We start from the raw sequence: 17,500 nt of genomic DNA, 5'->3' as shown, positions 1-17,500 counted from the left end.
GAATATGCAGGGGCACCCTGCATGCTTAATGATATGTATACAGGTACGAATGTATGTACAATCTGTCTGTCTGTCTGTCTACCTACACACATACATACCTATCATCCTGCTTGCTGTCAGAAAGCATGGTATCATACTTTGGATCAAGAATGTCCCCCAAAGATTCATGTATTCACAGATTGATGTCCTGGTTGGTGCTGTTGGGAGATGGTACAAACCTTACAAGTTGGGGGCTGGAGAGAAGGAACAATTCACTCGGGGAATGCCTCTAAAAGCCTTATTGTGCACCCTTTCACCCAGTCCTCTCTTCCACTACTGTAAGATGAGTGGCTATTACTTGCTTCCTGCCATTCTGGTCCTGAAACAAATTGTATGACCACTGACTGAGACGGGGACAGTGAGGCAAAGTAAACCTTTTCGGCCATCAAGTTGGCTTTTCCCGGTATTTTATATACAATCAGAAACTATTGTAACTGGGAAGCCAGAGGCATCTAACACATTTAGGTGGCAGCTATCCTGCCAGAAATGTGCTTTTTCACTTCTCTTTTACTTTCCTTCCCAGGAGTGTCTCAGCTTCTATCACATGCAAATCCTGTGGGAAAAGAGCAATGCCTGCTGGTATAGTATCCTAGTGAAAGAAGCAACCACCACACACACACACACACACACACACACACACACACCATATTGCTAATATATTTTATGGAGGGGGAAAAACCAAGTTAAAGGGGAGCAGGAGGAAAGGCTGTGTGAGCAGGGAGACTACAGCCATTAAGCATGTGTACAGGCAGGGTCAGAATTATCAAAAGGACTTTCTTACACTTCAGAAGAACATGACAAGGAGATGCAGAAACTAACAGCAAGGTCCTAAGAAGTAAGAATGTCTGGAAAATTCCAGGATAAGCAAATGATGAAGCCCCAGCAGAAAAGTCAGGGTGAAAGCAGTGGGGACAAATCAGAAGGCCATGAAGCCACAGCGAGGAGCAATTGAGTATTTGGAGGGGGGGATCAGAAGGAATATGTGATGTGCTTTTAAAATGATCATATAGGAGCTGAGAATAGGGCTCAGCGGGCAAGAGAGTTTACTGTACAAACGTGGGGAATTGAGTTTGATCCCCAGAACTCATGCAAAAAGCCAATCATGGCTCTGGACATATAATCCCAGGGATGTGGAGAGGAGTCAGGGTCACGACAGAGGCTTGCTGGCTGCTAGACTATCTCTAGGTTCCTGTCTCAAGGAAATAAAGTGGAGAATGATAGGGTTGGACACTCATTGTCTACCTCTGGGGTTCTAGTGTTCATGTATATACACACTCACACATATATGGGCATGGAACATGCAAACACACACACACACACACACACACACACACACACACACACACACACACACACACACACACACAGAGCCTTCTGGAGTTCTGCTCCCCTGTTTGCCACATACCAGAAGGAACGTGGGTGTGTCTGTTTCTCATGATAAACTATGTTACCTAAATCTAAACCCTAGGAAGCTATTACGGGAGCAAGTTTCTTCACATGTGTGGAGGTCCATCTCCCATTTAATAATGACACAGTAATGCAGGTCACAGAACCTGTTGTATATTCTTAGCATTTCTCAAGATCTGGCAGAAATCTATCTTTTGGGTGGTGGGGAATAGGCTTGCTTCTGGTTTCTTAAGTAATCTTGGTGGATGGTCTCACACACAACACACCATTCCCGAGAACACGATGCCTGTGTCCACACTTGCTGTCCCTTGACAAAGGCCTCACTATGTGAGGAAGTTAAAACCACTGAGCTTTCCTGGATGTGGCTGAGATCACCCAGGATGCCAGAGGATTCAAGGAGTCAAACCATCGCGTCAAACTATACAGACACCAACTGCCCTCATGGTTGTTCCAACTTGGCAGCAACTTAACTATCCCTAGGTCCATCCATAGGGGAATGATTTCAGGGTTCCCTACAGACACCAAACTCCAGGATGCTCACATCCCTTATGTATATATTTGGATATAAGTCTGAGCATCTAATATATACACCATCTGTTTCCAGACTGTTTATGCTACTGAAGACAACGTGAGCACCAAAGGGAGCGGCTTTCTTGCCATATTGTTTGAGGAACAACAACAAGAACAGTTTGTACATGCTCAGTAAAGAGGCATTTTATTTGACCCATGGTTGGCTGAATACGTGGATAAGGAAACCATGGTGACTAAGGGCTGGCTGGACTCCAGCTTATTTTCACAATGACAAAGATTATTGTTAAAAAAGTTGTCTGTACAGTTTTCATATCAATCTCCAGGGAAACTCTGTCTTTTTAAATTTTTACTTTCATGTTTACTTATTGTGTGTGTGTGTGTGTGTGTGTGTGTGTGTGTGTGTGTGTGTGTTGTGTGACACAGCACACTTGGCAGGTCAGTAGACAACTTGTGGGAATTAGTTTTCTCCTTCCACCAGAGTGGGTCCTGGGGTTTGAACCAGGTGGTTAGGTTTGGCACTAAGTGCCTTTACCCGCTGAGCCATCTCATCAACCTGGTTTGACACAAGTTTACAGTTAGGATGGAGTCATCCCACCTTCAAACTAAAGACTTTGGCCACCTAGAGTAGAACACAAGACAGACTGCTTTCTAAAGAGAAGTCCATGAATAGCATCTAGTTGATACACTAACACTGACTCAAATAACATCTGGTGATTCCGATTTCCCCCCACCCTGCCCCAGGGCAGAAGGCAACTTCACTGGAACACCACTGACAAGTGACGATCACAGTGAAGACTTCCGCCCCTTACTGCCTTATCATTGAAAATGCCATTTGATTTAGAGCCAGTAATGCTGTCACTTGAAATGGCTACAAGTTATGGGACACAGCAGTGTGGATAATTTATGTATGAGTGAAATGGAAACCTGTAAAGAAGGATTTTATGGGAAAATTTAATCTCAGAGTGACTGAGCTTTCAAACTGCTGTCTCAATTTAAGCCATTTTTTTTTTAAAAGTTTCCTTCATTCCTCTAATTTTGAACTAGCTAAACACTCTTAGTGCGTTCATAACCTAAACACGGATTCATTCCCACCAAGTTTGAGATAGATAGGCCATTCACAATGGGGAAATAAAAGTTTGTGATGGTTCAACAGGATTCCAGATATTAAATAGGAACAAAGGCACTTTGCCCCGTGTGCCCTCAAGTCACATTTGTTTTACAGCCAGCTCTATCAGAGTTGCTGGAGAACACTACCGAGGCCCTGCATAGACATAAGGTAATAAAAACATAATAGATGCTGTGTTTATCTTTGCCAGCCAGGCTACATTTCTTTTTTATGTGTATGTACTTGTACTGACATGGAGTTTTTTTTATCAGATATGTGAAATGGATGTAGAGCATCAATGTCACCATTATTTTTTATTAATATCTATATTCCCTGCATTTAGAAGCTATCCTAAGTCTGAATGTAAACAACAAGCAGACAAAAACCAGGTAAAACAAAAGAAATGGCAACTGGAAGCCACAATGGCTTAATTGTAGGGTCTTGTTTTCTTGTTAGTTTGCTGGGAGCTTCCTGGACTTCAGTACCAGTGGTTCATAAAGACATGACCAGTCCTACCTGCTCAGTACTTTATAGATGAGCTCAGAATGTCACCACTTTCACAGAAGGTCTGACAGGGAATGCTCATGAAACCTCAGTGTCTCTGGAGGCCCTAAAGATGAAACCAGTTTCATTTCATCCCAGACTCCCAGAGCCATCTTTCCCAACCCACATACATTCTAACTGCTGAGGTTTAATTATACCACATCCCTCACCTCACTAATCAATTACTTAAATGAGGACTGCTCAGATTGCCCTCTTAGAGTCTCCCAAAAGCCTTAGCTACAGCACCAGCATGCTCTGGGCTTAAAAGACACCTTTGTATTAAAGCGGGTGCGTGCCTGTTGGCGGCTGTTCGTTTTATTGTAATTTTGTATGTGTGCACATGCGTGCAAAGGCAAGAAGCCAAGGTAGGGTGCCTTCCTCAGTTGGTACCTATTCTATTTATTTGTAAACATAGTCTCTCACTAAAACTGGGATCAAATTAATGGGCTAGGTTGGCTCTGCCCCAGAAACCACTTGCCTCCACTTTCCACTCAGCGATAGGGTTACAGCTATCTGTGTTGCAGTCCCTGACTCTGCATGTAGATGCTGGGTTTTCCAAACTCAGGTATTCATGCTTGCATGGAAGGTACCTTGCACCTTGCCACTCCTCAGTCCAGTAGCTGCTTTAAAAAAATGTGCAGTGGAGACCACACAATGATGCCTACATATTTACTCACTGTCAGTGGCTGCAGCACTCTGTAGACATGATGGTAAATGTACAGTCTGACAGAAAGCACAGCCAACCCCTTTAATAAAAAGGATCCACTGTCACACCTTTATCAGGTAGCTAGAGCATGGAGTACATGCCTGCTGGACTTCCCCTAAGGCAGGAAATGGCCCTTCTTAAAAAAACAAGCAAGCAAGCAAACAAAAACAAAAGCTGGCTCGAAAAGCAACTGAGCCACTCGCCTTCTTAAGATTTTTAATCATTACACTTTTGAAGAAAACCTCTTATCTAAGTATTTATGGGTACCGAACACCTGGATTTCATGTTTTTCCTTTGTGATAGAATTTTACTACCACTCCTGGGATATATAATTCAATGCAGGACTAGATCTTTAAATAAGAATAACAACTATTATGGTTGTTGTTATTTATTTTTTTTTTGCCTGGCCTGGAAGTAACTACGCAGACCAGCCTGGCCTTGAACTTGCAGGGATCCACCTGCTTCTTCCACTTGAGTTCTGGGATAAAAGGAGTGCAGCCAACAAACCTAGGTCAATAGTTATTTTTAATATATTCTGGCAGTCTAAAGAAACTCTCATCATTTGATGACTAGTATTATACAATGTACTCACAGACGTTGATGCCTACTATTTCACAACTTGAGGGACAAAAAGAAAGTAATTAAAAATAATAGTTCAAATCTGGCCAGAGATAAAGGCTGAGGTTACAATGATACTCCCCATTCAGGCTTGCGCCATGTCACCCACAGCAGGCAAATCATAGCCTTCTGACACAATGAACTAGCGAGACTACTGGATTACATTTAGGTGGGGACAAAGTCATCCTTTCCCCTCCTTTAACCATGTATGGGGCCAGACCTGCCCCCAGCATGCTGTAATCATGGTCCTGAGTCCATAAACACAATGCCAACAGTAAACAGAGAAGCAAGGGTCCCAAGCATCTCTACAGGCACTGCTCTTAGCATGGGTTTCAGGAAATCATGATAAAACAAAGAGGGGAAGGGCTGTGGAGATGAACCACGGATAATGGGGCCTGCTGGTCTATCTTCTTCATCCACAGTAGCTTACATTACACTAGGAAAAAAAATAAACCACTGAGGCATCTAACTATATGGTGTAACCTGTTTTGGGATAGATATAGACTATATAGACTATAGACAACAGCATATAGGAAGGTTGTCTAACAGGCTCACAAACGTCTGTTGAGAATTAGAGGCTCTGGGCATCCCTATACTTCAACAGGGCCTCTTATCTGTGGAACATATATCTGCATATGAACCGAGTTATTCTTGTTCGGGGTGGAGAAAACATTGAACTGGAACAGGGGTACTGTGGTAAACTGAATCACGGTGGGGAAGTGGGAGAGCCTGGCAGACCCCTGGAGTCCACAGGCATGAAGTGATTTGTGTACCCCGCTTTCTGCACATATTTAGCAATGTGTGGAGAATTGTTAGTTATCACATGTAGATAATGGCATATAGAAGGGAGGGGTCTGGGACTCTGCTAAACTATATGCCCTGAATGGACTACCATACTGGATTCTCTGGAACAAACTGACAGGCACACTGAGGCAAAGAAACCTTTGTGGCAATGTTTACAACACAAAGTAACCAGAAATGGGTCACCCTGTGGGCAGACTGCCCAAGGGTCAATCAGCTGGATAAAAATCGGTGTGATGATCTTGGTGACACCATGGAGTTCAGCTGCTTGCCTCCCGAGATCCTGTCTGATGGGGACAGTAGGTGGACAGGCAATGCTCTGCTCACATCTGAAATATCAGCTGGTCAAATATTTACATAGTGATTTGACTATTTCACAAACACTGCATTGTAGGGGCTGGAGGTGAGGCCAGGGTGCCAAGTCAAATAGATGGAGAACTGACCTCAGAAACAGCTAAGGCTCAGGAGGTTCTTTACCTCAAATGGAACGTCTTTTCAAAGAGATATGAACCCACGTTTATGAGTAAATGACAGCTCTTCAGTTTCACGCTCCTCACTTCCATTTGTGGTTGAGAATCCTCTGTGAGAGCCACAGCAAAGAGGAAATGTCCTGAAAATTGTGATGCTTTCAAAGTTTTATTTTTTCATGGCATAAACCGGAAGTCTAGCAATGCCTGATTCAAGCAGTAAGTCTTGCCAGGAAATGGTTCCTGATGGGGACCCAGCGTATGGTTCTCTGAACATTAGTCTTAAAACAGTTTCTCAGCCCTCTTAGCATTTATTTTTTCCACCCAAAGCCCTTCAGATGGAGCAGCTATAAAAACCAGCCAGCCCAGAGCAAGGCGATGCCATTCAATTAACTCGGAAGCGGGTGAAGGAGCAAAGTGTAAGCTGGCGTCGTCCAAGGGAACAGGCTGGCTCCCTTATCCGTTCTGCTCATTTTTCCTCTGAATTGAGTCTGCAATCTGCATTTGACCTCCAGGTGACCATGACTTTTCAATTCAAATGTGTGGCTTTGCTACAAATAAGGTAGCATAGCCACATGGCTATAAATAACTGGAAATTATATGCTTTCTCCTGTATGTTGCTACTAGCACTGCAAAACCCTTCACTTGCTGTGATTGAATGGTCTCTGTAGGGAGACAAGAAAGGTAGCTGACTAAAATCACTTCATCGCCCCCACTCCCCAGGATGCAAGGGTGGCAGGGTCTTAACCACAATGCAAGTGGAAGGAGAAAGTGAGACTTCCAGTACCTGTCTGGAAAATGTAATATATATTTTATGAATAAGGTTTATCAATTAAGAAAAGTGAAAACTGATGATCTTTTATATGCTGAAAGGAAATAAAGTTGGTAAGAGCCAGTCACCATCATTTTAAAAAGGGATGAGATACAGAAATGCCAGCTACTTGAATGCCTGGCATTGCAGGGGAGGGGTGTTACTATTTTTCCATCTTTTCGCTGTTTCCTATATATATATTTTTAAATTGGCTTTTTAAATGTCAGAACCAAGAGCTGAGTCATTTGGAGTGGAGCACAGCCAGAGTATCATTTAGGTTTCAGACATGGTCCTCCTGTGTCTGATGCCTCCAGACCACTCAGTAAGTACTATAGGCTTCATTTTTTTTCCCATATGAGAGGAAAATACACACAAGTGTGTAAGAAAAAAGATCTGCCATCTTTGAAAATACTGGGAACAATGTAACACACACACACACAAATTAATGCTTTAGAGGAAAACTTTCACAATAGCAGGACATAGGTTTATTGTGTCAATAAAAAAACACATCCTTTAAGGGTTATCCCATCATTTGAATTAACTGGAGAGTCTTAAGAAGGCCTTATTGAAAAACGATAGTGTAGTATGAAATCTTTTGTAAAGTATATAATCATCTATACTATATTTTAAAAGTATATTTTTAAATATTTAATATTAGATATATTAAATATATTTAAAAATATATTTAAAAATAAATTTTGTTTGTTTTTTATCAGCTCTGAGGATAGGATACCCCCTCCCTAAGGATAAAGGTGAGTTTTAATTATAAAATATCCAACTGAAATTGGACTCTCCTCTTCAGGCTTCAGTATCAACAATATAGATCATCGATGACTTCTTCCTTCTTAATTGTTGTCACTGAACACACAAAACTGTAAATGTGCACACAAATCTGTCTTTGGTACACAATATTAAATGTTTAGGGAGGGGGTACTTCTATTAACAAACACAATTTCATTAAATTATGGCATGTTGGCAGCTTTTGGGAAATAAAAGTTCTGCCAAATAAATACTATATGAGCGCTGTTTCATGGAACTACACGAATCAGAAAAGAATTTGATCAGAATAGACTCAGTTTAAGTCGATGCTCTAGTCCCGACATTTGAAGTCGCCTGGTAAAACTGGATGAAATGACGAGCATGGCCAATGGGAAAACACTGTCTTTTAAAAGGCATCCGGTCAAGAATCACGAAACCCATGCAAAGCAGGTGATGAGAGTGAAGGTCACACCCAGTCCTCAGCACACTCCTCCCCTTGTCCCTCCCCCAAGTCAACAACAACATACGTTTAACAGCATCTTGGGGAAGACCTTCACGGGTAGTCTTGAGTAAACTTTTGGATGCTATGGAGAAAACAAGAGAGCATAACTAAAATCAAAAACAGAGACATGGGAAGGATGGCAGAAACACGCTCATGCGATTCATTTAAAACTAAAGAAACAAAACGGGGAAAGAGATTATTCAACCAAAAACAAGACCAAAGCAGGGAACCCAAGGGCACCCAGATGAGATGCGTCCCCAGGAAAGATTAGCACGGGAGAATGCTGCACCTTCTACAGCTCTCAGCACGTCAGGAAGTCTGCTGGAGGACTCATGGCTCTCTTCTCCCTCCTAGGCACCAGCTATCCTCAGTTCCCTTCCATGCCTTCCTCACAGCAGCCCCTGCAACTTCACCTGCTCACCAGAGACTTCTGACTCCTGGCTGGGCTGTGTGGTGGAGCGTCACTCACCACTCATGACTATCTGCTCATGTGACTGACTGGCCTTCAACCCCTTTGTTCTCTTCCCTCCTGTATGAATTTTTATTCATATGTGTAGTGTATGTGTTTGTAGTGTCTGTGTGTACGCATACAGGTGTGCTAAGGTCCGCATACGTGTGTGGGGAGATCCGAGGTACGTCTTTGATTGTTTGAGACAGAGGTTCTCAGTGAACACGTATGTCACTGACTGGATAGACAGGCTGCCCACCAAGCCCTAGGGACCCTCATGTCTCGGCATCTCAAGAGTGCACAGACCACACTCAGTAGGTGACAGAGACCTGGACTCAGGTCCTCTTGCTTGCACTGCAAGGTTTCTAGACTGAAGCATCTCTCCAGCCCTCCCATCCTCTTCCTTTTTCCTCCAATGGTTCTGAGAACCGAACCAGTCTGGTACCTGCCTGGTAAGCGCTCTCTACTCCAACCTACATTCCCAGCTCCGTCTTTGCTTTCTCGATACTTTGTAAACCGACCCCGTAAGAACTAAGTCAGAACCACTGGCCCTCTCTAATAGATCCCTATTGGCAGCACTGAAGTTTTAATAATTGTTCAGGAAAGTGTATGCTTCCCCAACCCCTAGTGAAGGTATATAACGTTTTACTCCCTGCCCAGAGGGATCAAATGGAAAGGACACAAGGGGAGGTTTACAATAGCGTGGATAGGAAGATAGTGTCCAAATACTGAGGTGAATTAACCTTTGCTAGTAATAGAAAGCAGACTCCCTCATTCCAGGATATGATATTCCAGAAAATAAACCGACTTTGGGGAAAGGGGGAAAACTTTAGAACTTTGCCAGGAAATCCTCACCTCCCAGCTAAGAGCATAGCAACAAAAGCCCTTTATTCCAAAGGCTCCAGACTAGAGAATCTCTCATTGTGTTCCCTGTCACCTAACCCAGTCAACCTCTAAGTGAAAACGAGGGTGGGTATTTTGAGCTGGGGTACCTGTGCTCATCCAATGGAGTCACAACACTTGTTTCCACAGAAAACTTAAGTGGCATCATCTCCTAGGAGACTGACAAGAACTTTCCAGGTTCCAACCGATACTGGCTACTTTACAATTTAAGGTCTTAATGAAGCAAATCATTTTGTTGTTTTGCTTGATTTTATGATTTGGTTGGAAAACTGGTAAGAATTTTTCCCAGGTATTTCTGGGCAGTGACTGCCTCTGTGTAAATCCAGGAATAAAATGCAAGAATCTCTCAGAAGAGAAACACACAATTACCAAGATTTTGGGATGATAAACATTTCTAACTTGTGGTCAAGAATAAACAAACACAGTTGAGGACTTAACCTGAAAGGCTATTAACAAAAGCAGATATTCCACATACCTGAGACATGACATCTTAAGAACTGACTATCTAGGGAAACATTTCATCTTGCACCGAAGTCATCATGACTCCATATACTTGTTCCCCACAGTAAAGAAAGCCTGGTGTTCCAAAGAGACACTGCAACTTGTTTCCCTCAGCCTGAGGTCACTGAAAGTTGCTAGCGGCATTCTTTTGCACGCACAGGTGCATGCATGTGTGTATGTGCATGCCATGGATCCCATGTGGCAGCCAGGGGTCAAACTGAGGTCAGCACATGTTCTGCACTTTGTTTGAGACAGAGTCTATTTCAACTGTGTAGCCCAGGCTAGCTGGTCCCAGAGTTCAGGTGATTTGCTCGTTTCTGCCTTTAGCAGTACTGGCATTATGGAGGCACAGGCTACACATTTGGGCTAAGTGCATTCTGGGGATTCAAACTCAGGTCCTCACACTTGCTTAACAAGTACTTTTACTAACTGACTCATATCCTTACTCCTAGTCTACCTATTTGCCAGGGGGAAAACTAACAAAAGCTTGACAAATATATGTGCTCTGAGAGAGGCACTATTAAGAGATGTGGCCTTGTTGGAGGAAGTGTGTCACTGGGGGTGGGCTTTGAGGGTTCAGACGCTCAAGTCAACTTCAGAGTCTCTCTCTTCCTGCTGCCTCCAGATCCAGATGTAGAACTCTCTACTGCTCTCCAGCACCACGTCTGCCTACATGCCACCATGCTTCCTGCCATGGTGACAATGGACAGAGCATCTGAACTGTAAGCCAGCCCCAATTAAATGTTTTCCTTTATAAGAGTTGCTTTGGTCATGGTGTTTCTTCACAGCAATAAACCTTAAGATAGCCATCTGAGGCTGCATGAGTTCAATTCAACAAATTTCATTAACAAAATAAAAAAAAAACATGTTGTTATGAGGTAAAAAAAGGAGTTCACCACAGCAATCTTGTCAAGGCAACTGAAGCTTCATAAGGCAGATTCCAGTGAGAGACTATTTGCACATGTGTACATGCAGAAACATGAACACATAGGTACACAGACAGACACAGAGTATGAATTTGCAGGAAGCACTAAAGAAGACAAAAGCCACTCTAGCCCTTTTGTAAAGAGCAGCAATTAGAAGCTCCTACGGGTTGCAAGAATAATCTACCAGAACTATAAAAGAATACCCCAAGGCCATGCTTTATTAGGAATAGATGGAGAGATGTGTTCATGACTGAACATACTGTGGAGACTTCTGGTAATTAGAAAAATTGACAGGAGTGTGGTTAGTGGTAGCAACAGGCCCATTCCCAAGAACAAGGAAAAACTCAATCTGTTACAAAGAGCAGAGCCAGTGGCGAGAAAGACGAAAGGTGGCCAGGCTGGAGGAGGGGTCCACTTACAGACGCTGCCACACACCGCCATGCAGTACTCTTCCGTGTCAAAGTTGTTCCTGTTGCCGCCACATCCGCCGTAAAAGAATGGGGCGCACTTTCCTTCAGTGACATCAAAGTACCAGCGGGAGATCATTGCACGGCAAGGCCCGGTCTCGGCTTGTTCAGAGCACACCTCTAATCAGAGGAGACGTGGGGAACCACATTTAGCATGAAAAGGCACCTTCTGGCTGTTCATGTACACACTTACTCATCGTAAGGACGCAGATGCCCAGTGGTAACCTGGCCAGAGTAGGTGGCACCTGCTAAGTCCTCACTGAGGAATTTAATCACCCACCCAGTCGCCTCTCACATAAAACAAGTCGTTCTCGGATGGCTTACTTTGTAGGGTGCGGTAGCAGCTAAAGGATTTTTGGCTAGAAGTGAAAAGATCTTTTTCTTGATTTAAAGATAAAAACTATCTGCACAGCCCCCAAAAAAATTCTCTTAAGAAAATAACTTGGAGTCAACTTGGATGTAAAAGGGTTGCTTGGGTTGTGATGCCAAAGCTTAAGCGCTCACCAACTCCTGACCATTTCTTAGTAAATGATCACCTAGACTCATGTCTATTTAATCACATCTACCCACTAATTGAATCTGAAAACATAAGTCACATCTGCAAGAGTGACGGTCAATTCATGGTAACTCTAGGACAGTTTTTCTTTGTGTATTTTTTAATCTTACCCTTAGCCCATAATGTTCTAAACAGTAACATATAGCTGAAAGGTGATTGGTTCTACCTCTTTAAGAGACAGACCCTGCCCCCTGACAAATCAGGGCATGCGTAAGAAAACATGCTACCATGTCACCCATGAGGACTCTGTTCTGGGCATGCGTGGAACCTCAGTGTGCATGCGCAGTCTTCCCTTTAAAGCTCTAATTAACTCTGCTTTCATTCTCTTCTCCTGCTTCTTTTTTTCCTACTTTCTGTTTCTTTTCTTCTCTGTATGGCGACTGACCATGGCGGTCAGCCATACCCTGTTCCTCTTCTTAGTCTCCCTACTCTGCTGGGCCTTATAATAAACTTATAGTCAACATGTCTCATGTTTCAGCATTTCTCTTTTCTTCTTTTTAAAGAAAAGAATAACAATAGCAAACGCATTAAAATTTCTTAACATATACCACACATTATTTTACAGTAAAACACACCTTACCTGTCAGTCTGTCTTGCCACTGTCCCCCCAAATCAGTTCCATAATCCCCATTGGCTTCAAATGCAGTAATCCATTCAGGTGCATTTAAAAAGTTAATCACGATTAGAAGTTAGAACTCTATAGACTCCTCATATTATCTGCTTTTACTGGAAGTAGAACAATAACCCCATCTCTTTTGTGTGTGTGTGTGTGTATGGGGGGGGGTTGTCCCAAGGGAAAGCACCTTTCTAAAAGATAAAACTGTATAAAATCCAGAGCCTCTACGTTAGAAATAGCCAGCCTGAGGAAGGAATGCAGACTGTTGAGTCTTAAGATAATTAATCTTTGAGTCCCAGCAACCAACATTTCTATCCTTGTTCTGCCCTGGAACATGCTAAGATTACGCAACTTTCTTCAAACAAACAGAAAACAGAAAACAAAAAACAAATCTACAGCAGCTGAAGCAAATCCCTGCTTTCCCTTTCTATAAAGAAACTCATTATGACCTTAAGTGGAGGCTGCTCTTGAGACCACTCCTACCTCATGGAATATTTTAGATTCCTACTTTACTATCTTCAATTACTACTATTCCATGTCCCGCTCAATTGTTTGTTGGAGATACTATGCACCTGGACCTTGTATCACAGAAGATGCCCTGTTCCCATCCAGACCGCTTGTGTCAATCAACACACCATAATCAACTAAAGACAAAGATCTCCAAAGAGCAGGCAAATGTCTAGCCCTGGAGAGCCCAAAACATGACTTTAAGAGGATACCCTGTGTGTAACAAGCATCTGAAAGGATTCTGACATTCCCAAAGTTTCACAAGGATGCACCAGATTCCAGGAGCACGACTAAGACTAAGTGTCATCCCCAAGGGCACCCATTCTGAAAGCCCACACCCCCCAAGCCTGTCCTTTTAAATGGCTTCTGTACAGAGTTCTGACATAGGATAAAAACTGGTTGATCAGTATTTTTCCCTGGTGTAAGCAGGGACTTTGAGAGCCCATCCCACGTGGAGAGACACATGGGGGAGGGCCCAGGCCAGACCCAGGATGATGTGGTGGACTTTGGGGAGCCCCCATGGAGGGCCCTACCTTTAATCCCAGCACTCGGGAGGCAGAGGCAGGAGTATCACTGTGAGTTCGAGGCCAGCCTGGTCTCCAGAGGAGTGCCAGGATAGGCTCCAAAGCTACACAGAGAAACCCTGTCTTGAAAACCAAAAGAAAACAAATAATAATAATAAATAAATAAATAAATAAAAAGAGGAAATGTGGCATAAGCTCTTGTTCACTGAAAAGTTTTGCCCCTCAAGAAAAAAACAACAAAAAACTGGCTGATATCTTAATGAGGCAACCCATCATTTGGTTCCAGCATCCCCAAGTTAGACTGGTACTGTAAGAAATGAAAGGAAAATTAGTTGGGGGAGGTGCTTGTCAGGTGAGTGACAGCAGCTTCTGGATTGCCTGTCCACACGTGGGAGTCCAGGAAGCACAGCCACCAGGCAGCCTTTTCTGCTCTGGGTCCTTATCATGCTTTTCAGTTGGAATAAATACTTCCAGAATGGGTTTCCTATCTTTCACTTTGTCTCCTCCCTTGGCAACCTCAATACATTCCTGTCAAGAGACAGGCTCTCGCTATGCAGCCCTGCTGTGGGCCTCCTCCTCTTCCTTCCGAGGGCTGGGATTATAGACACACACCACCACACTCAGCACCCTCGTTCATGTTTCTAATGTGACATCGCTCCCCATTAATCTCTTCTTAGGGTGCCTTAATGTCAATATTAGACAGCCGTGCCTCATGCTGGATTTGCAGTGTGGCCGAGAGAGGAATGGAACTTTTGCATCCTCTGGCACGGCCCTCAGTCAGCAGAGCCTGGCAGCAAAATCCATCCCCGCCGACCTTCACAGCTTACGCCTCTCACAGCACTGAATACTGAGGTCTTCGGCTACTCGTCTGCCCCAGACCCTCAAGAATACTTCTTGGCTTCCGAACAGGGGGCTTGTTCTCTGAAGCTCGCTGAGTAACAGCAGCAGAACTCCGAGCACAGGTTAGGTAAGAGATAAAACAACGCCAAAGGACAGTGTGTGTGGGAGAGGTTAGGGGTGGGTCTGTGCGAGGCTGCAAGAAGGGGCTAAAGTACACCCCTCCCTTCCTCACCAACAGACAGCCACTGGATCCAGCTGCTTCTGATACTAGAGTGCAATGCACAAAAGCAAGAAATGTAGATTCCCAGATTCTGAGGGAAAATTCCCAAAGCATGGTTTTCTCCACATTCTGAGAAACATGCTTAATTGAACACAATATAACAGACATAGATAATACAGATACACTTCTTTGAAAAAATACCCTATTTTGTGCTTTTTTCCCCCTCTAATTATAGAGTAGGAAGACAAATACAGTCGGCTTTAGCAATAAATCATTACCCGTCTAACTCAACAGTGAAATAAAATGAAAATAAAAGGTAAAGACATTCAAATCAGCAGTACTAAGTGTGTTGACCATCAATATTTCAAATAAATTTCATTTTGTGGTCTACATACAACACATCAATAAAGGAAAAGGGCTGACTTCATTGTCATTTAAAACAGACATGACCCATGCATGGTGGCACACACCGCCCATTCCAGTTCTTTGAAGACAGAGGCAGGAAGATACTGATAAACTCAAGGCCAGTCTAGTCTACACAGCAAGGGCTAAGTCACCAGCAACAAGAAGAGTTAACAAACAAAACAAAAACCCAGAAAGAATTATAATACTAATAACCACGAAAACTCTTTATTTTAAAAAAAATCCTAATTAAAGTTCTTGCTACAAATTTAAATCCTGCAATTTAGTGTCACTCCCAGAGCCTAGTTTGTCAGAACCAAAATTGCATTTCTGTAGATACATTTTGTTGATTTTTATAGATGAAACAAATTTTAAACCAACACATGAGAAAAGTGCCTATTCTTTAAGAACATGTTTTTTCCCCCAATGCTAAAAATCACATACTTCTAAGAGAAATTCATTCATCATGTGCTGTGATATTAATGAGCAGTCATAAAAATATGGTACTCTATCAGGAAATAAATGATCAAATACTTATTATCTCGTAATCATATTGTACTAAATATAATCATGCAAATTCGGCCAGTAAGCAGGAGTTGAAGTTTTATGCCAAGTCATGTTCCAAATACAGGGGGAAATACCAGCAAATCACACCAGCAGCCATGCACCGTATCAAAGCCACAGACTCAGGAGGAAGGAGGGTTCTGACTTGTGACAGAAGTCTCTAGCACCGTGGTTCTCAACCTTCCTAAAGCTGCCACCCTTAAACACAGTTCCTCATGTTGTAATGACCCCCAACCATTAAAACAATTTTTGTGGCTACTTTGTAGCTGTAATTTTACTACTGTTATGAATTATAATTTAAACATCTGTGTTTTCAGAGGGGCTTAGGCAGCACCAGTGAAAGGGTCGTTTGATCCCCAGGGTGGTCATGACCTACAGGTTGAGAATCACTGTATCAGGTCTCCTCAGTTGACTATACTTTGTATTTAAATGGGCAGGTCCCTGTCACTGTAATTAGACCTGACCTGATTCTCACACTTCCCTATGCCGGAAGGTTTCTTATAAAATGGCACCTGAGGGAGATGGGCCTGTAAAATGAGTTTTACCCTAGTCAGTGGTCTGGGTTTCCATTTCCTGTTTGACCCGCAGCATGGTATCACCAAGCTTAAAACTAGAACAAGGTAAGAATGAGGGATTTACTAAAAAAATTGTGTTTATCTGTAAAAAAATAGTAGCATCTGTGTATTTCCTTCTTGTAAACACTCCTACCACTGGTATGACAAACCGCAGTGGTTATGACTCCAAAAATTCCTCAGTCCTGTAATAATTAGTTTTCCCAGTCTAGTAAGAATTGACTGTTTCACACAGAGAAATAACAGGGCACAAATGGAAAGCCACCAGACAAGGAAAAGTTTCCCTGTTAGTCTCTTATTTCTGGTCTCTATTCCAAAACCCTCAAAGCACAGAAAGCAGAAAATGGTGCTAGAGTTTCTTCGAAGTATGGTCCATGACCAGACATGTCCCTCCCGACACGTGCAGGCTCAGTGAAAGCCAGGGGTGACTCAGGTGATTAGCATGGTTTGATAAGCGCCGCACAACCATGTGCTAGTTTGGGAGGCTGTGGTTTTCTTGTCCATGTTTTCAGAGGTGAGGTCTCATGATATAGTTCAGGTTGGCACGAAAGTCCTGTGGTCCTGTCTCAGCCTCCCAAATGCTAAGATTGCAGGTGTGAGTCACTATGCCCAGCTAACTTAATTAAATGTTACTGAAATGTCTTATATTAAAGATACAGGATACAGTCACGTCCTGAAAGTATCAGAGGGATGAATTGGTACAAATTGAAAAAGTTTGGTTTATTTAAAGAAGTTCACACATATGTGGGAAATGGTGGATACAGCATATGCTAGAAGATTCTTAGAATTAGGAAATATATATGAATATTTAATCAATTACCAATATATATTTACTCTATAAATCAGCTGTTTTTAAACATCGAAACAATGTCAACACTTCTGCCTTAAATCCAATACCGAGATAATAATTCTCTTGTATTTAAATCTATGAAATATTTGTTATACATTACTACTTAGCCAGATATCTTATATTTCTTACTTATTTTTGTACTATAAAATATGTTCACCGGCAACCTACCATGTGCAAAATACTGGGTTAGGAGTTTTAGATGATATTCTGATGAGGCTGAGGACAGCTTATGTCAGTAATCACGTATTCAAACTTTTAAAAAATCAACTAATTATTGTGTGTGTGTGTGTGTGTGTGTGTATGTGTGTGTATGTG

The 17,500-nt window shown here is 42.6% G+C and overlaps 1 protein-coding gene across 6 annotated transcripts in view; it reads right to left on the bottom strand.

The window, feature by feature from the left end:
* The window catches only part of App (amyloid beta precursor protein), a 217,962-nt gene that overhangs the window by 71,242 nt on the left and 129,220 nt on the right, over window positions 1–17,500 (bottom strand). For 2 of the 6 annotated variants that reach the window (XM_027412361.2, XM_027412362.2), the window contains exons 7-8: window positions 11,487–11,654; window positions 8,315–8,371 (exon numbers count right to left, since the gene is read on the bottom strand). The exons of 2 other annotated variants lie outside the window; for them this stretch is intronic. In XM_027412361.2, coding sequence (XP_027268162.1) covers window positions 8,315–8,371; window positions 11,487–11,654 — 225 coding nt within the window. The remainder of the gene's footprint in view (window positions 1–8,314; window positions 8,372–11,486; window positions 11,655–17,500) is intronic. 2 more of the 6 variants (XM_027412363.2, XM_027412366.2) reach the window with 1 other exon arrangement.

Source organism: Cricetulus griseus, chromosome 4, assembly GCF_003668045.3.
Source record: "Cricetulus griseus strain 17A/GY chromosome 4, alternate assembly CriGri-PICRH-1.0, whole genome shotgun sequence".
Taxonomy (NCBI): Eukaryota; Metazoa; Chordata; class Mammalia; order Rodentia; family Cricetidae; genus Cricetulus; species Cricetulus griseus.
This window is presented reverse-complemented; position numbering and strand designations above follow the sequence as displayed.